This window comes from Perissodus microlepis, chromosome 15 (assembly GCF_051167445.1).
Source record: "Perissodus microlepis isolate ML-2025 ecotype Zambia chromosome 15, ASM5116744v1, whole genome shotgun sequence".
Lineage (NCBI taxonomy): Eukaryota > Metazoa > Chordata > Actinopteri > Cichliformes > Cichlidae > Perissodus > Perissodus microlepis.
In genome coordinates, this window is record NC_140475.1 from 9,745,715 (window position 1) to 9,765,687 (window position 19,973).

General features: G+C 41.4%; 2 protein-coding genes and 1 pseudogene across 6 annotated transcripts in view; 2 read left to right on the forward strand and 1 right to left on the reverse strand.

Moving 5' to 3' along the window:
* gata4 (GATA binding protein 4) overlaps positions 1-2,778 on the forward strand; it is a 6,860-nt gene extending 4,082 nt beyond the window's left edge. The window contains exons 2-6 of one of the 3 annotated variants that reach the window (XM_084953194.1): positions 1,146-1,312; positions 1,425-1,550; positions 1,959-2,044; positions 2,216-2,453; positions 2,653-2,778. In XM_084953194.1, coding sequence (XP_084809320.1) covers positions 1,146-1,312; positions 1,425-1,550; positions 1,959-2,044; positions 2,216-2,453; positions 2,653-2,778 — 743 coding nt within the window. Of the gene's footprint in view, positions 1-1,145; positions 1,313-1,424; positions 1,551-1,958; positions 2,045-2,215; positions 2,622-2,652 lie in introns of those variants that run through there. The other 2 variants (XM_084953193.1, XM_084953192.1) reach the window with 2 other exon arrangements.
* LOC146371711 (uncharacterized) lies at positions 2,375-11,283 on the reverse strand (annotated as a pseudogene). The gene is made up of 2 exons (XR_014802737.1): positions 7,181-11,283; positions 2,375-5,575 (listed from the first exon to the last, which is right to left on the reverse strand). The product of XR_014802737.1 is annotated as an uncharacterized LOC146371711 (transcript).
* A 17-nt stretch (positions 11,284-11,300) lies between these two features.
* On the forward strand, positions 11,301-19,537 carry fdft1 (farnesyl-diphosphate farnesyltransferase 1). Of its 2 annotated transcripts, XM_084953191.1 has the most exons (8): positions 11,301-11,509; positions 13,202-13,299; positions 14,621-14,804; positions 14,895-15,023; positions 15,718-15,909; positions 17,668-17,844; positions 18,150-18,302; positions 18,394-19,537. In XM_084953191.1, exons 1-8 carry the CDS (start codon positions 11,411-11,413, stop codon positions 18,619-18,621), a joined length of 1,260 nt encoding a protein of 419 aa, XP_084809317.1. In that variant the 5' UTR covers positions 11,301-11,410; the 3' UTR covers positions 18,622-19,537. The 2 variants fall into 2 exon arrangements, with proteins under 2 accessions (XP_084809317.1, XP_084809316.1); XM_084953190.1 differs by lacking the exon at positions 11,301-11,509 and having other exon boundaries at positions 12,802-13,299.
* Positions 19,538-19,973: the final 436 nt, after the last annotated feature.

The following is a 19,973-nucleotide window of genomic DNA, read 5'->3' on the forward strand; positions in this document are numbered from 1 at the left end:
AATGTTAAAAATGAGTTTACAGATACAATCATTATCTTGCTGACTTTAGCCTTTTCCTTGTGACAGCTGACACCATGTACACTCTGTATTTCTATTTTCACTCCTGGCCTCCTAAAGCATTTGTGTCTGGGTTTTTTAACCGCACTATGATAAACACTGACATATAAACAGTGGGCATGAAAACTTCCATTTAGATATTTCTTTTGTGTATTGTCTCATGTTGCTGCGTTGTGTTGGCTACAATTGCTGCCTCGCTCAAGGTTAGCTCGCCCTGCCGTGTCTGTTTGGCTCTCAGCCTTGAGGAGGCCTGCATGTGTGCAACTGCCTGTCCGGTTGCACAGCGCGGTGAGGGAGGAACACATGTGGGCCAGATTTACGCTATCTGAAGAAGAGCAATTATGCACAGCGAAGTGTGTGTGATTAAACCATATTAGGATTTGAACGGGACGTCCACAGTTAATACGTTGCTGTTTTCTGCTGTTTATCAAGGTGCTCTCAGACCTGACACGTATTTTAGATTACAGCTCGTGCTGGTGGTGGCATTGCTGAAATATGAAGAAGGACTAGTAGTGTTCTCACCTCTACTCCAAAGATTGATGTCTCCTATCCCAAATAGTTAAGAGGTTCTTGGGAGACACTTTGTTATGTGCCAGATGAGAGAGTGAAGATTACATTTATCATATTTATCAGATGTCACGCTAAGTGAGAAAGAAAAGGAGAAAGAGGTATGATAGACATTTCAGTAGGACTGAGCTCTATTCCATCTTTATTTCCAGCCAACTTTTATCTCATGGGGGTGGGGGGGTTGTGAGCTAAGGAAGGATTCCAGGTTGTGGTTGTGTGGGCCCCTGAGTGGATCCAGCCTGCACCTCCTGCTGGTGCATGAATGCCACTGCACTGCTTGATCACTGTCAGGGTCTGAATGTACAGGAAAGCAATGGATTTCTGTTTGCGGTATCAGAGCGGCTGGAGGTTAATTTCTCTAAGAAGTATTGTAGCATAACTGTTCCAGTAATGTTTGAGTGTTACTTCAGATCATACAGTACACTCATATTTTGGTTTTTACTTACAAAAGGTTAGAAATGACCAGTGGCCCCATCTCAAGAAAAAGAACTTTTTGGCTTATATTTGTCATCTCTTATCAGATTTGTTTGATGACTTCGCTGAGGGCCGAGAGTGCGTGAACTGCGGAGCGATGTCAACCCCCCTCTGGAGGCGAGACGGTACCGGTCACTACCTGTGTAACGCCTGCGGGCTGTACCATAAGATGAACGGCATCAACAGACCTCTTATCAAACCCCAGAGACGGCTGGTTGGTCACCCACGATTTCATCTTCTCCTTTAGCAAGTCCTGTAAAACAGATGCTTTCATCTCTTTGCTAAATGTCACTCCACTGACGACCGACATGTTTTATCTGTGGCAGTCTGCCTCGAGGAGGGTGGGCCTGTCCTGCACCAACTGTCACACCACCACCACCACCCTGTGGCGACGAAACGCAGAGGGAGAGCCGGTCTGCAACGCCTGTGGGCTCTACATGAAACTCCACGGGGTAAGAGAGAGAACAATGGGAGAACTCTTGCACTCTTCTTCTTCTTTCGGGTGCTCCCTTTAGGGGTCGCTCCAGCCGATCATCTGCATCCATCTCAACCTATCCCTGTATCTTCTTCTGTCACACTTCTTCCATGGTCTTCCTGGCAGCTCCACTATCCCTTCTCTACACATGTCCAAACCATCTCAGCCTTGCCTCTCTAACTTTGTCTTAAACTTGCACATATGATGCTTTGCAAAATAAAAATTGATGCAGAACATCTAAATGAAAAGACATTAAGAAACTGCATCAAGTCAGTGATCAACTCTTGCCTTAAAAACAGTTTTCTAGCCTTTATGATTGTTAAATGTATATTAATACAGCCTGCGTTTTCTTTAAGGTTCTTTCTTTGTCTTTGTGTCTCGACAGGTCCCTCGACCTTTGGCTATGAAGAAAGAGGGGATCCAGACCCGCAAACGCAAACCTAAGAACCTCAATAAATCCCAAACTGGTGGGCTTCAAAAACACACTTGATTATATTTGTGTTTATATTTAAGAGCAAGCAGGAGCAGAGCCGTAAATGTCGTTTCTCCCCTGTGTTCTACATTAGAGTGATAATTTTCTGCTGTCACCTGTTGTCCTTTGTACTTTCAAACCGAAGAAATAAACGTTTTTAGATTTATCAGTGCAAATGTGATACAGGTTTACGTATCAAGGTCCGATCACATGTGTACAACATCTGTAACCTCACCTGTGCTGTACCCTGCAGGGACACCAGGCAATGAGGGGGCTCCGATTACACCCAGCAGCACTCCCCGCGCCTCCACCATCTCCACCACTACCACCACTGCAGAGGAGACTCGCCAGATAAAGACGGAGCCAGAAAATCACAGCTTGTACACACATCACAGCTCACATGCACAGGTGAGACACCTCAATGGCGAAATCTCGAAGGACATTTACGTTCAAGAAATTTACGATAAACTCAGATTTTTGGTAGACATTAGTGTAAAAATCAATGCCTCCCTAACCACGTGTCACTCAGAGGTAGGGAGGTAGTGGGAAGTGAACAGAAAGATGGCAAAAACTCCACTTCTCATCACCTTCTCCATTATCTCTCCAGATTTCTGCTTTGCCAGCCTACATGGCAACTCAAGGAGGCCCCATTCCCCTGAAGATGTCCCCTGGGGGGCACAACGGGTCCTCTGGGTCCAAAGCTGAACCCTGGAACAGCCTAATCCTGGCTTAGAAAAACCTACAACCCAACATCTCAAAAACCTACCTAACCACAGAATACCTATTAAACTCTCCTGACAGACTCTGGGTTCAGACCATCTGTTTCCTGCCCGCTGTGCAGCGTTGTCAGTGCAGGAACAGAAATCTGGGAGCTACTACAGAAGAAACGAGGCCTTACAGTGCTGCACACACTGTGTGTGAACTCAGAGCAAACAAGGACTTGAATGGACTTTGTTATAGAAATCTGAAAGAAGAGCAGTGACTAGATTCACTCAGTAACACGACAGAAAACTTTTCGTCACCCTCCTCGACAGATAAATACTGTAACATAATACATGACAATAATAGTTATAGTCATTTTTTTTAAATTAACATTTTTTTTGATTTGCATATGATTGTGGATATTTTGCCAAAAAGGAAAAAAATTTAAATACACAAAAAACGTTTAAAAAAAAATCACAATTTTTAAACTTAATGTAAAAAGTTGCACCACCAGGTTTACAGAAAGTGTATTTAAAGGCCAGCTCAGATACATGTATATAAAAGAACCAGAAATATAGTAGAGTTGATCACTTTCCACTGGTTGTATCAAGGCAATTCAACAATAGACTTTCCACACATTTTTCTTCATGGTGCTTAAAGCTTTGATTTTTTTTTTTTTAACTGCGTGGGATAAAATCTTCCCTTGGATTCATCCAAAGAAACTGGCACGCTGTTTTGGGAAAAGTACAGTGCTTTTTAGGGTTTGCAGATTTAATTAAACGAGTAGTTTTTTGTAGTTCAGTTGTAATGTAATAAGATTGCAGCAGACGCAAACTATTCAGTGTTTCTATGCTGTTTAAATTCAGCAAACTGAAACAGATCTGTTATACTCTTTTCGAACTGCAATAGAAGGTAAAGCAAATATAAAACAGGTTATATAGAGTGTCCCAGGGATCCACGACAGTGGGCTATCCTGCACAACAGTATGTTTTGTCATTGGCAGATCGGTATTTCTGCTGACAAGAATCTGCAGTTAAAAGGCAAGTGTGTAATTAGGCCATCTAACCTTTGAATGACTATTCCCCCCTAAACTTACTTTATGGGATCCATCACTCCCCAGTGCCACTTATCCGATCGCTACACGATCTACTACTCAGTGCAATAATAACAGCTCCTTATCACTTTCTTCCATTCAAAGTATGAAAACTACACGTCAGTATTGGCATCTCTTACAGCACATGATAAACTACCTGCGCAGGAAGAGTGTGCGTGATGATTGTGATGTGGAGGCCGCATAGCTCCCCCTGCTGACAGATGCACAGGCATGCAACCACTGGACTTTAATTAAAAGGTTTAGCGCTAAACCACATCATTATCATCACCGTCATCATCGGATTACCATCTACTATATAAGGACTGACCAATAAGCTGTATAAAGGATTAACTGTACAGTATGTTAGCATTACTTCAATTTGCTTTCTAAAAGCATGGAGGCAACCATTGTAAATGTAGGATATTACTACTGCTTCTATGTAAAAACTCCACTCCAGTATGATCTGTGACATATTGTAGACAAAGACATAATAAAGACACAGCATTTTGACATAATGCAAACGGTATGCAAAGGTGGTGGAATTCATTCTGTTTCTAATGCCAGTGTCTTACAATAACGTCATCTTCTTCTCAAAAGCAGCGGAGCCTTTGAGTCCTCTTAATTTCCCAATTTGTAAAAATTGCTCTGTGATGTTCACGGTGTTTTTGATAAAAAGCTGAAGGGCACAGTGGTTAAAGTCTTCAGTCAACTTTTCTCTGATGACCTCTGCACACTTGTCCTGTACCAAGTCCCTCCAACACTGCTGAAACGCAAGTCTCATTATATCCTCGAGGCCAGCATCACACGCTTGTGAGCTAAATGTGTAACCAAGTGCAAAAACACGCCCTCTTTCTAAATATTCCTGGAGACTTTCGGTACTCATCGAAAGCAGAACTTCTGCAGAGTCGATCAGTGCCTTCACCCTCTGCGTCAGGATTTTTTTTTCTCATGCGCTGGTTTGCTTTCAAATATAGAACGCATGCTTTTAAAATAAGTCTTCCTGTCCTGCTTCTGCATGGTGGCTGCAAAGTGGATGTTTTCTTGTTGAGGCCCCAGCAAGCGCTTAAGAAGAGAAAACACAGTTTCACACAAAAGATTAAGATCGGCGCTCATTTCAGCTGCTTTAACATAACTCTCGTAGTCCACAGTTTGATTTACGCATTCCATCTGTTTGTAGTTAACACCCTGAAACAGATTTTCTCTGGTTCCTTTAAAGCCCAAGCACTTCATATGGCCAAGATGAGTCTTCACTCCAAGTGCATTCCACCACTCCAGAGCCTTATGAACCAGGTTCAGCATGCACGGGTTGGCATATCTTGCCAAACATGGGCTGTTCACAGTGAAGATGTAGACCTTTACGTCTTCAGAGAAACTCTCTGACTCCACAAGTTCCTGGGTTTGGCTGATAACGAGGTCCTCACTATGTTCTCTACTGCTATAGTTAGGATAATAAGGAACGTACGTGATAATCTCCTCCTGTCTTTCAATCACTGCCCAAGAATGCTGTTTGTCGTCTTCACAGCATTCATCAGTGATGTTGTGGTGAAACCGTAAAAAATTACTGTTCACTGAGTCATTGAGGAAAAAATGATTTGTGGCTTGATTAAATTTTAGATACTCCAAAACGTTCATCCCAGATTGCTGTGCGTTAGCCCAGGATGATGTCAGCTCCAAGAGGAGATTGGTCCTTCTAGTTGCACAGGCTTCACGTGTCCAGGGGTGACCACAGCTTGTCCTGTGATGCAAATATATCCATTATTAATGAATTTCACACAAAAGCCGGACAATGACGATGTTAAACCTCGGTTCTTTTAAGGACATCTGTAATTTTATGGGAGCTGTGTGTGGTCCTGATGAAGAGCTAAAACTTGTAGGACACTTGCTGTGATGATTTCTTAGTGAAGCAAGTCCACTTATGACCTAGCCCACATATTTGCCCTAGACAGGGGCTCAATTAAAACAAACAGTTAACTTATTAAAGTTAAATGTCCTAAACTCTAATAAATAAATAAATACTAATAATAACATGTTAATAACTAATAATACATAACAATAAAAATAACTTTTCTAACCTAAATTTTGTGTTTAGAAAACTATATTAACAATTATTAATTATGCCACACTAGAAGTAGTTAAAGTACTAAAATCACCGCCACTTCATTAGGTACGCTTGTTAAATACTCCCACCACTAATATCCAGTCAGCCAAGCACATGGCAGCAACTCAGTATTTAGACATGTAGACATGGTTGAGATTACATGCTAACTTTCAAGCTGAGAATCAGAATGGCAAAGAAAGGTGATTTAAGTGACCTGGTTCAGGGTTATGAGATGGTTGTTGGTGCCAAAAGAGCTCAGCTGAATATTTCGGAAACTGCTCCTGGGATTTTCCCACACAAAAATCTCCAATGTTTACAGTGAACAGTCAGAAAAAGAGAAAATAGTTGTGTGAAAAAGTCTTGTTGATGTCAGAGGTTAGAGGAGAACGGCCAGACTGCGCTGAGTTGATGGGAAGGCAACAGTAAATCATATAAGTGATTGCTACAACCAGCATATGCAGAAGTGCATCCTTGAATGCACAGCACCTTGAAACAGATGGGCTTCATCAGCAGCAGAAGACCACACCAGGTTCCACTCCTGTCAGCTAAGAACAAGAAACCGAGTCCACATTTCACACCTGCTCACCGAAACTGCACAACAGAAGATTGGAAACATGTTGCCTGGTCTGCGGACTCTCCGTTTCTGCTGCAACATTCAGATAGTAGAATAAGAATTCCGGACTACACGGACACATGGATCACTCGCACCTTGTATCAATGGTTCAGGGTGGAGCTGATGGTGTGGGCGAATATTTTACTGGCACACTTTGGGCCCCTTAGTACCAATTTAGCAACATTTAAAAGCCACAGACTGCCTGAATTTTGTTGTTGACCATTACCATCCCTTTAAGCCCACAGTGTACTGATCTTGTGATGGCTGCTTCCAGCAGGATAACACACTGGATACGTTTTTATCAAACTGTACCAGCTATAGCTGATATTGTTGGATAAACCGACCTGTATTATGTGGTCACATTTCTTCTTTTTTGTATATAGATTTAGTAGTTAACTAAACAGACACTACTTGACTCAATAACTCTTCATTTCCCGCAGGTAACATATTATTGAACTACTTGTGTGACTACATTTGGTTCACTATTGCCTAAAACAAAACAAATACACACAACAATTTGTGATCGTCTTGTTACAACACGTGGAAACTATTTCACATTGTGCAGCCAGTGTTAATGCAGCTCTTCTTCAGTCAGTATTGCTTCAGCCTTACAGGCTGTGGAGACTGACCTTTCCCTCTGTTGTCTCTGCCGCCGAGTTCTCAGGCAGGCCAAACATTTGTTCTTACAAAACCAAGGCCGCTCTTCATATCCATCAAACAGAGGCCGCTTCCGCCTAAACCTGGATGAAAGCATGCAATCAGATTCATATTGCCAGAAAGTAGTGCACAAGGACTCTGATGAATACTGTTGAGGAAATTACTGCCCCTCAAACTGGGCATCTGGAAGACTAAAGAACTAAGCAGATATTTCAGTGTGGAGTCTAAAGCCAACCTTAGTCACACGTAATATACTACCATCCTCCACTTTATGTTTTGTTTCAGTGTTTTTTCAGAGTTTACTTACATGGGAAAATCCATCCAGTCTTCTCACCTCGGCCAAACTTATAACCCTTCTTTGCCAGGCTCTGTCTTAATTTAGGATCTCCAGACAGATAAAGCCTCATAACCTGATCTGTTGCACTACATTTTTTCACCCAGGCTGTCATTTGTCAGTACGTAGCTCCCCCTGCCAGTAATACTCAGGACTTTGTGGCTATGACCTAAACACTGCTGAAGAGCTGCTTCTTTTATTAAACATCAGCCCTCAGGAGTCTTTCCTCATAAAAGGACAGAGTTATTTATGAAGTCTGCTCCCATGTATGATACATTTCAGTTAAAACAGCTGTGTGGTGCTTTTCACTCTGTAATTTTAAACAACGCTGACATATTTTGTATTTGTATTTTTAATCTGTCTTCTAGGTGTTTTCCTTCCTGTGGTTTCAGTTGACGGAGGTAAGCGAGTACAGGCAACTTGTCTTGGCAACTTGATTTTTTTTTTAGAACTAATTTGCATATGTGCTCGTTTATGTGTGGTGCTTTTCTAACTGTGTTTCAGAAGACATTTTTTTTTTAATATTCAATCAATCAGTCAATCAATCAATTTATTTATAAGCACTTTCAAAAACAACACAGGTTGACCAAAGTGCTGGACATAGTAAAAAAGTAAAAAGTAGATCAAACACACAAAAAGAACAAAGCAAAACTCTGTCACAATTAAAAGCTACAGAGTAAAAATGTGTTTTCAAACGGGTTTTAAAAATGTCAAGTGTTGGAGAGATCCTAATTTCAAGAGGCAGACTGTTCCAAAGTTTGGGTGCAGCAATCGCAAAGGCCTGGTCTCCTCTGTTTTTTAGCCTGCTTCCAGGGACAACTAGAAGCAACTTATCAGCTGACATGAGTTCTATTAGGAGTATTTTTAGTTAACAGATCATAGAGGTATGACGGAGCTAATCCATTTAGAGATTCAAAAACAAGCAATAAAATCTTAAAATCAATTCTACAACGTATTGGAAGCCAGTGAGCCAAGACTGGGGAAATATGGTCATGTTGAGTGCCTGTCAAGAGCATTATTCATTTAATTTTGGGGGGATTTTTTCTTTCTTTTTTTGCTGATAGATTTTGGCCTTCACTCTTAGTACTCAGCTATCAGGCCGCTCATACAACTTGTTCGTTTTAAAGCTTCCGAGTTTAAAGGAAGAAAGTATTTTTTGCAAAATCCAAAGCTTAAAAAAATCGAGGAAGAGAGTAAGTAAAGTGAAAAGTCCTTTCCTGGTTCTGTCTTAGATCATCAAGGTCAGTAAACTCATATGGTGCATGTTGCCACAGCCAGAGGTGCCAGACTGCAGCGTTCTCATTCAAGAAATCTATGTATCTTCATTTGAGACGTAACATTCAAGATCTGACACGTTTCAAACAGAGAGATGAAATTGTGAAGCTTAGGGTCCACAGCGTACACATACACATTATGTAAGTAGAACAAGACAAGAACAGTGCAAGTATGACATACAAAAACTCAAATTACAGGTAACTTGGTAATATGGCTGCAAAAGCTGTTTGTCTTGTTGTATATTTTTCACATTAAATTAAATTCCTGTCACACTGACTGCATATCTTGTCTTGTAATAGATTTAATGAATTGATTGTGATCTTCAGAAATTTTAAGAAAGCAAGAGAAACTATGGCTCCAGTCCATATATAGGCCCCAGTGTTCACCCATACAGGTGACATCTCCCTTAGAAAGTGTTAAACCTACTTATTTTGTGTCACACTCCAGTAGTTTTCCAGTTTTGCAAAGAGGAAGTAACCATAAACATCAGCGGTTGCTGCATCTCTTTACACTCTGGAACACAGCAGAGGTAGGGCAGGTGGGATTAATATTGGTAATAACATTCAGACATTTTTTGGCTTGCCTGGAGATTTCGCTCCTCCATACATGGTACATTTTGGATAAGTCGGTATTCAGTCGAGTCTACAATTAGCTCAGCTGACACCTTTCTACATCATTCTGGTCATGTAGGAGATTTAATTCATACCGCCTGAATTATTCTGTCATAGACAAAGACACTCTGGCCCTTGTGTGAGCACTGCAACATTGAGAAGTTTGTGTGTTCCTCTCGTGGTCTACACAGCGCATAGCCCTCTAATTTTTCTTCCGCTCATTGAGTTCCCCAAACTGCAGACTGATGTGTCGATTTTTCACCTTCCTCCGCACGGTCCAGCATCGCATTAGTGTTTTCAGTCAAATCACTTCAAACTATTTTCCGATATTTATAAAACCCCTCCGAGGGTACCAGGTGCTAGCAGTGAAACTGGCCTTCACTGCCAGCATGGAGGGTTTAGATCTAATATAGAGTAAACTTTAAAAGTGTTCATACACAGATATCAAATGTAAAGGATTTATTTGAAACTTTGCACAATATAATTACTGAAAATAATAACAGCAATAGGTATTTGTCCTAATAATTCTAAACATTTAATGGTACAGAGCAAATCAGTTATAGGTTAAGTGTGGGACTGACAGACAAGCTTGTCTGAGCCTTAGTTTTCAAAGCATGTAAAATGTGCAGGTGCAACATTGAAAACTTGGAATACACCAGTTACAGCTCACACTGATGCAGAGGGACGCACTAACATATAAAACAATCAGGCAGAGCATGTGTTACAGAGTGAACCGGGGATTTTAAAGCATCAGGAAACGACTTCTCACACATACACAAACAAGCTAAGTGAGGTTAGATGGTGTTGTTGTGGTCGCTGACTAATACCTGTTTATACCGTCTAGCCACATGATTTTTTTGGGAGGAGGGGGCATGATTCTTTTTGGTTTCATTTTGGCTTTAAAAAATTTTTTGGTTAGCCCGAAGGCCAGTCGGCAGCTGGCTGTAAATATGCACAACAATATATATTATATACATACATTGTATATGTCTAGTTTGTAGACAAAGGCTATAAATGAGGGGAAAATGTAAAAATATTAAATTAAAAAAGGAGCAGAGAAACACTTGGCTGTGTGCTCACCGTGTTTTGACTTTGGCCATTAGGTGTCCTCTATTGAACTGTTGATGATCTACTTGGCAATGAATGGTTCGGATTAGCACGGACTTTGCGGCCTTCCTTAGCTGCAAATGAGCAAATGACCTTACAAGCGCGTCGTTTAATTGACAGGGAAATATATTTTCAACACGAATGCAATGTCGGATTTTGATTTTTTATCTTCTGACAGCTTCCTTGTCCAATTTTTGTATTCACAGTAGTTTCAGTATGCTCCAACTTCATAGTGGTGGGATGCATCACCAGCAATGATGAGTCTGACTGCAGGATGGGGGTAAAGCGATTGATGATTTGATGCATGGGATAACAATCTCTGCATCAGTGTCAAGAAAACAGAAAGAGATGATTGTGGATTTCAGGAGGGATGGAAACTCCCAACCAACCTGCACATTGGATGAGCAGCTGTGAGAATGATTTCTAGCTTTAAAAGTACCCGAGAACCTTAACTGGAGCTACAACACTTCCTTCCTGGTTAAAAAGACTCACCAGTGCCTCTGTTTTTATAACATACAAGGTGCTGCTGTGTATAAACAGTCAACAGGTATCAGACCTGGCCGGGATTATCGCGATTTCATTGAGCAGACAGTTTCTTTCTTGATTAACTAACGGACCAATCAGCAGCTGGGCTCCACTGACAGCCCAGGGCGGGGCGGGGCATCACACCAGTCACTCTGGCCGCTCATTGGACGCTAACCTCTAAGCCCATGACTCGCCAGCCAATCAGACGCTCCGTTGATCTGACGAGGCTCCCGGCCGCAAACCGTGTCCTCGCTCATGTTTGTGGTGCTGCCGCATCTCAGAGACACGAATATCTGATGGGGCTACATCTTGTCAGTCTGCCAGAGTAACCGCTGAACACCTGAAGCAATATGGACATCCTGAAGTCGCTGGGTCACCCGGAGGAGATATTCAACCTGTTTAAATTTAAGATGGGTGGATGCAGAGCCGTCATGCCAAAGTTGGATTATGTGAGTAAAATCTAGTCGAAAACGCACTCTGAGCTCAAATTTATAGATTCGTTTGAATACTAACACATCAGCCACACGCAGAGAAAGGATGTTGCGCGGATTAAAAAGCAGATAGCCGTTCCTCTTTTCAGAGCATCATCACAGTGAGTCTGCGCAGAGGAAAAAATCTTGAAAAACAAAACAAAAAGCACATAGCCATATCTGGCACTTTACACCTCAAACCTAACTGAGCAACACGGTCCTTAGTTTTGCTCCCAACGATCCGGGTGAAAACAGAGACAGCTAATTGGACTTTGTCAAATTAGATCTGCGCTCACACAGTCTACTCACACAGGCAGAGATGACCATTGACTTGGGATTTACCTTACATAATGAGCTTGGAGGGCGCACCGGTGGGGAGAGATGCTGTGCGCGTGTTTGACGGATAATCCCACTGTTTTAACGCCAATGTGACCCAGAGGCAGGACCCGGAGAGCCTGCAGACTGCACCATGTCAACGAGGCTTCGTTGACAGCATTACTTAAACAAAACACACACACACACACAGTAAAGATATTCTTCATTTAAGATTTGGATTAAAGCACCCGAGGAACAAACCTGCACAAGATGTCAAACGTTAGAGCTCAAGTCTGTCATCTGATTGTATTAAAAGCCAAATTGTTGTGCAAAAGCAGCAGAAGTGCAGTAATGTCTGAGCACAGTCGATGTAAACATTAAAAAGACAAATAAAGGTTATAATGAGTTGTCCGTTTGTTTTAGTATACGTTTCATATATTTGTTTTAAAAATCTTTTTCCTGGAGTATCACAGACTTGCAGGTCACGAATTTTCCCGTCCTTCACGCTGTCTCCCACCAGATGTCAGCAAAATACAGTTTTCATGAGTTCTGCTTTTTCCTGGGGGAGGGGTATGCAAACTTGCTACGGTTTGTTTTTCTATTGCAATGAAGGCTTTATATTGCACAAAGTCGCAGTCGACACCCCACAACTGACTGTTTGCTTATCGCGCACAGCCAACATTATCTAGCTGCATGCGTGCATGGAGATACAACTAAATAGCAGCTAATGCGTGCTTTCTTTAAAAAGAAAACGCTGCTCACCTTTAGCGAAAAAAGGCTTTGAGTGCAGAAAACCCCCCAAATCGGACTCCCCCCCCCATTTTTGGCACGCGGGAAGTAGGTTATGAAAGTGAACTTCAGCTGGCGTTGTTTTGGGAGCAGGGGTGGGAGGAGTGTGCCTGCTCATAACAGCAGATCTACAAACGCTGCGCACTGGCCACGCTCGGCCACGGTTCAAGGTTAAAGTGCTTAAAGATCCGCGGGGCGCTTATTTAACTCCACGCAGCGTCGTCCACACAGCGTTGTTCACCTCTCTTGTCCTCTACATGGACTTCATGTTTCACGCTTCCTCAACAGGCGTGGCGTCAACATGGATAGTGTGGTTTCATAGCCGCAGGGTCGTTCTCGCTGTCGGTTTTTCGTATGGCCGGAGCTTGCTGCAAGTGTCCGCTGTCTCTGTCCGTGTTCAAGCGCTCTCTCTCGGTGGCTCCGCGTGGCTGCGGCTCCGCTCCACGCTCTCTCCTGCACGGGTGGAGGCTCGGGGAGAGGGGCCTGCAGGAGGCCGCCCGACCCTCCAGCGCCCTCAGACCTGCAGGCTTCTACCGACAAACAGCTTTCCTCTGTCTCTCCTGTCAGGAGTCCATGACTGAGAGTCTGCGGACCTGCTACCTGTACCTGAACCAAACCAGTCGCAGCTTTGCAGCTGTGATTCAGGCGCTGGACGGAGAGTTGAGGTGAGTAAAACTTTACTGGAGCTGGCTCCAGGTGAGGACACGTGTGTGCGTGCACACGGTTTGTTTTCTTTAGAGCAAAACAAAGGGTGTTGGCCGAAACACTCCCCCTTAAAAAAAAAAAAAAAAAAAAAAAAATCCCACTTTTTAATCCAGAAATTATTTTAATTTTGATTTTTCTCATAAGTTTCTATTTTTTGTCGACTTTTGACATTTTTTTTAGTATTATTAATTCCGTTTAGTGTTTATTTCCAGAATGTCTTAGTTTAGTTGTGATTCGTTTCAGTGTCAGTTTTAGTCTTTATAACTATAGTTGTATGGAGGGCATGTGCTGGAGGCAACATTTAGTATGAGTATTACAAAATAATAGAAAGTCTGAGAGCAGTTGACCCACAGTACAGTTAGTCATACAGTTGTTATGATGACAAACTTTATAAACAAGTACTCAAACTAAAGATATTTTCTCTATAGATTTATTCTGCTTTAGGGTTCCAAGTTCTAAAAAAAAGTTTCTATTATTTGTATGTATTTTTTAATGTTTGGGTGCTAAAATGTTTGGTCACGTTTAGTTTTAGTTAATTCATATATATATATATACACACACTTTACTCACACTTTTACAACCAATGTCAGGAGCTTGCAACTCCTTGGAGTGGAGCCACATGATTGTTTTCTGTGAACCTACAGTAAAAAGTCACAACAGACCATGCATTCAAAAAGTACATGTTAGGTTTTTGTATGAAAGACTTTTTTTTTTGTCCTGGCTGTGTGATGTTGTTACCAGCATCATGTGAAGCGAAATACCATGGCGGGTATAGGAATCACAAATTAATCTAACATGCATATCTTTGGTCTGTGGGAGGAACCTGGAGAACCTGGAGAGAACCCACGCAAAGACAGCACGGGAAGATCATGGGAATAGACAAACCCAAGCCAGATGGTGGATTTAAACCCAGCACCTTCCCAATTCATTATTTAGCATGGAATATCCCTGTAATCTAAGACAGACTGACAGGCATTCATTCCTTTTATGAACCCTAGTTTTAAATTGTGGTATCAAACTACATTTCTATGTATTTGAAAGACTCTCCATAAATAAAATGGGTGTTAATTAAACTTTCCATTGCAGGCTTTTCAGGGTCACAGAGGTGAAGGCTGCCATGTACCTTTTCTTTTTCTGCATTTAAAGTTTATTGTTAAGTAGTATTAATAGGAATATAAAAAATATCTTTGATGCGGCCATGCAGGAGTTTTTCACATATAGACACTTGACATACCTGCTACCTTTATCGTTGTGTAAATCCTCCTTGTGTTTATGATCCAGACATGCAGTTTGCATTTTCTACCTGGTTCTGCGTGCACTGGACACAGTGGAGGATGACATGACCATTCCTCTGGACAAGAAGGTTCCCATGCTCAATGACTTCCACACCTTCCTGTACCAGGATGAGTGGTGCTTCATGGAGAGCCAGGAGAAAGATCGTCAGGTCCTGGAAGACTTCCCAACGGTCAGTGGGTTCTCAAGGGTTATTTACCAGGGTTGGGCAAATTAAGGCAGTGACTAATTGGTAACTATAACCTTTGTCCTCTAAAACCAGATATCGCTGGAATTCAGAAACCTCGCTCAGGAATACAGAGACGTCATCTCGGATATCTGCCACCGTATGGGAGTGGGAATGGCTGAATTCCTGGAGAAGAAAGTGGGATCTCTGAAGGAGTGGGACCAGGTAAATGTTATGCTTCTGTTAGTTGTTCTAGCACCATAATGACTACATAAATGACAGCTTGGAGTTTGGGGGGGGGGCATAAAGAGTAAGTTCTAAAATTACTGGAGTAACGACCCAAAATAATTATTACAGTGCAAAATAAAAGCCTTTTATTTTGAAGAAAATGTCACCACTCTGATTAAGAACGGAATGGATGTTATCAGAGGTTTGAAAGCTACAAACTAGCTGTTGACTCACTGGTACAGCTCAGGAGCAGATAGTAAGCTTACAATTTTATTGAATTAGCTACAGTGGCGTTCAGATTTGCAGCTCCTTACTTCTTAAATCAGCTGCAGAATCAACCAGAACTTAAGGAAGGTGATTTTAAATGTTTCCTTTATTTATGGCAGTAGACAATTTTGCTTTGACTAATTTATTCATTATTTATTGAGACAGAGGTTTTATATATTTTCATAATTGCTTTATGGAAGTGTGCGTGCGTGTGTGTGCTACTGTTTTATAAAACTCCTCTGATTGTACTGCTGTCTTTCTTGGCCAGGACACTCTTGTAGAAGAGATTTTTAATCTAAAGAATCTTGTCATGTAGCTATATGATTCAGCTCTGAATATTACATAATATGAATGTTTAATCATAAGCCAGGATTTTGTTTCTCTTAAGTCCTGCACAGTGATTTGTTTTTCTGTTTTTGTGCAGTATTGTCACTATGTTGCCGGTCTAGTCGGCATTGGCCTGTCCCGGCTGTTCTCTGCGTCTCAGCTGGAGGACCCTGAAGTTGGGCGGGACACTGAACTTGCGAACTCCATGGGCCTGTTTCTCCAAAAGACTAACATCATCCGAGACTATCTAGAGGACACACAAGAGGGACGTGCCTTCTGGCCACAAGAGGTAGAAACAAAATCTCTTGTCTAATACCAGTGTGCCTGACCAGGGTCCGGTACTACGAAGCAAGTTTAGAATACCCAAGATATCTTTCACTTATCTGGGTTTGCTTACCCTAACGGGCCAAGCAGGTGCACGAAGGAGGTTATCAACTCGATAAGTCAGCCCAGGGTTTTCTAATCTAGCTGTGACCATGTTCACATGAATGGGGCAATTTTCCAGGAATTATGCTATTTCCCACTGAACTCATTGGTGCAGTCATAAATACTTAACAATATCTGCCATATTTCAAGCAACTTAAAAAAGTCCAGACGCTTTTCTTTCCAAGCTCCTTAGACTACGATGACCTGGATGACTGAGAACCTTCACAGACACCTGCCATATTCATAATACAAAATGTGCTTTGTAACATTTGTTTCTATGCAGGAGGGGCTTTATACTGTGTAATGTCTTTTTTTTTTTTTTTTTTTTTTTTTAAATTTGTTTTATTTATTTAGGCTTAACACTAGTGACGGCTGTGGGCCTATTTGTAGTGTTTTCATGCTGTACAAATGTCTGTTTGTGTTGGCTACAGAAGGCCTTTCTGACATTTCTGAGAATTTGGTGCAAACCTTTACTTGGGCTCTAGGAAAATCTATGTTGCCGGTCAAAGGTTAAGATCACTGTGACACCAGAAAATGTGGTACTATGAAAAAAAAATCTTGATGCACCTATCATTTCTTTATCTTTTGCTTCCAAGGACCCAGACTTTCTTTCCTTTTAAAGTGGTCAGAAGCAAGAGTTCTCCAGGGTTTCTGTAGGTATTTCAGAATTTGTCTTTGGACATTGGCTGCTTTTTCACTCATTTTGCCTCAGCCCTTGACCTTTTTCAAAGGATATTTTGTGTTGTTGTTATTGTTGTTAAGCTGCTTAACACTAACCTATGGAAAAAAAACAAAACAAAAAAAACCCCCAAAACAAACCCACCTAATTCAAGGGATGTCTGCAAATAACGGTCAACTTGGCAAATAACCCATTTAAAATTGTGTCTTTGGGCATTTGGTAACTAGCCTGTTGCAAAAGCACATCATTTGTTCCCATTTATTTAGTTGAGTCTATGCCAGAGTTTAACAGCTTTTTAAATGGTATTTTTGTACCAACAAAGTGATTCTTTAAGAGGTATTAGCTGAAAACTTGGCATATCTTTAGTAGTGTGTCCTTAAAACTGTAAACTGGACAAGTGGAGGGCAGAAGAGGAAGCATGTCTCCAAAAATTATCTACAGCAGGTGAACGGTATATGAAAGTCATGCCCCCAAGATTTGGGCTGAATTTCAGCCAGCGGTGTTGGAGAAATTGTCTAAATCGATGGTACTTTTCTGCATTCATAATTCCTTCAGATTGAAAACATACCTGCATAGAAAAACGCAAAGAGGACACTATCAGCCATGGATAGTGACCTCTCCGGAGCCAGGAGCTCAACATTATGATAGTAGTGTTGGGTTGTCTTGACAGAAAATGGACCAAATGCGGTCAACGTTCCAAAGAAGAGTTTCAGATGTCCCTCAGGAAGCCTGCAGTTTTACAATAAAAGGACAGTCATGTGGCCATGCTTTCACCCTGGCCTCCAATCTCTAATCAACTTATTCTCGGGTCTGTGGGATAAGTGTTTGTACCAAATTTGAAGAAATTTGCTCAAGGCTTCTAAGAAGTACATAACGAACAGAATCCAGCCAAGGTTGGTGCCAGTACAGATAAATAAAATCACTGTTACATGCTGTGTGCAGGCTTGGAGCCAGTTTGCAGGCCGTCTTGAGGATTTGGCCCAGCCTGAGAAGCTGGAGTCGGCGCTGTCCTGTCTCAACCTGCTGGTCACTGATGCTCTGCGTCACGTCCCGGATGTTATTGCCTACCTGTCCCGCCTACGCAACCAGAGCGTCTTTAATTTCTGTGCCATTCCACAGGTATGCGCTGCTTCACAATCTCCTCCAAACCATAACATTTAAACATGTTCATTTTTTATTTTTATTTATTTTTCAAGCTCAGAAAACAAACCATTCTGTCCATGTCCTACAGTCTTACTGGAACACGTTTTGATTTGCATTTAAAGTTTGCGAAACATTTTTATATTTTGTTTTAATAATAACTTTTTCTGTAACTGATAAACGATAGAAAATGTTGCGCTTAAATAGAGAGACCAATGAATACTGACTCATGAGAAATGATCAAACACTTCCACTTCACATGTTGTCATTTCTCTCTTGACCAGGTGATGGCAATAGCTACACTGTCAACGTGCTACAACAACCCCATGGTGTTTCAGGGAGTGGTGAAGATCCGAAAAGGGCAGGCAGTCACTCTCATGATGGAAGCCACCAATATGAGTGCTGTGCAGACAATTATCGCCCAGTACAGCCAGGAGGTGGGTTATTTTTATTTATTTATTTTTTAAACTCAGTCTCTCTTTACTGCTTCCACCATATTGGTGTACTGAATGTGCTCTCTCTCTCCAGATATTACACAAGGTGTCCCTCACCGACCCGTCTCGGGAAAAGACGCTCCACATCTTGGCTGTAATCCGTGAAAAGTCCGCCCTGTCGCAGTCCAGCCTCCGCTCCAGGACCCACCACCTGTCGCCCATGTACCTTTCTGCTGCTATGGTGCTCGCTGCCCTCAGCTGGCAGTACCTTAGCACTACAGCGGCACAGGCCCAAGGCACCAGTGACATGCAGAGACCTTGAACTAATTTAACCCCCACCTTTCCTGAGCCTCTAGACTAAAGAAGCCCCTGTGCCCCCTCTGAAGGTCTGGTTCTAGAGGAATTTACAGATTCACTGTGGCTGTTACAGGATGATGGACACTCTAAAGTATGGCTCTGTTAGCAGGCTGGTGTCATTAAATGATTTGATCTGTAGCAGTCCATCCTGTGTCTAGATAAATTATATACACACATTGGTGTGTATGGGTATATTTGCCATAAATGGTACACTTCCACAGTTCAGGGTGGTTTTTTTTTTTTTTTTTTTTTTTAATAGTTTGCTTGAAACATTGTTTGAATTGTAATGATTCATCATATTTGAATAATTGAAAACAAACGTTCACAGTTTAATCCTGCACATACTAGGATTTTTTTTTGGGGGGGGTTACCAACAACCACCACCACCACTTGTTCAATCTTCTTTTTTTTTTCTTTCTTTTCTCATATCACATCAAACCTAGCTCCATATTCCACTTGTGTTTCTCTAGCAGAAACACTAAAAAGTTACGTTGGTGCACTCTGCAGCGTTTCCGCTGTATGTTCGACGGCTTCCAATCACAGTTGAACCTTTTCGGTCCTTTTCTGTGTGTTAATCTGTTTCATCGTTGTGTTTTTTAAAATTAAGGAAAAACAATTATGTGCAATATCAGGGTAGTTTTTATTACAGATGAAAAGGGGAAATTGGATGTATTTTCAGGTCCTTTTTAGCATCAGCAAAAGAGGGAAGAAAAAGGCATACTGAGACTGCTAGCTAAGTGTCCTTAACACTGCTTTGGTGCGTTGAAAGGCTAGCACAGAGTAACTTTGTACAGAACCAAAGGAGAGCTAAAAACATTGCTATGTAATGTGACATTTTGATTTGTACATATTTGAAGAAATAAATAACAATTAATCCTGTATTTTGAGTGATTTCATGTTTTGATGCAGAGTTTAAGTGTGTGTGTGTGTGTGGGAGAAGTTCATACATATTAAACAAAAAATTAAGAATCAGAAGGTTGATAGTTAAAGGAAACAAAGCTGCATCTCGTTATTGACGCATAATAATTTTAAGAGCTTGGTCAACCTTTGGAATGGCAGGCTTCTAGTCATATGAGACATGCAGGTGCATTTATTACACAGGCATGTGATCAACAACTTGGGTCTTATAAGAAGGGTAACTGTAAGGTTTGTTGAGTCAGAGAGAAGAAGAACGACGAAAAAAAAGATCTAAAACAGAAACCCAGGTAAAAAAAATTAAGACATTTGTCAAATTTGCTGATTTTATTTTTGCACATATGAGTTCAATATGCATCTGGATTAATACTTTATGATTATCTTTTAAGCTGAAGTTTTTGT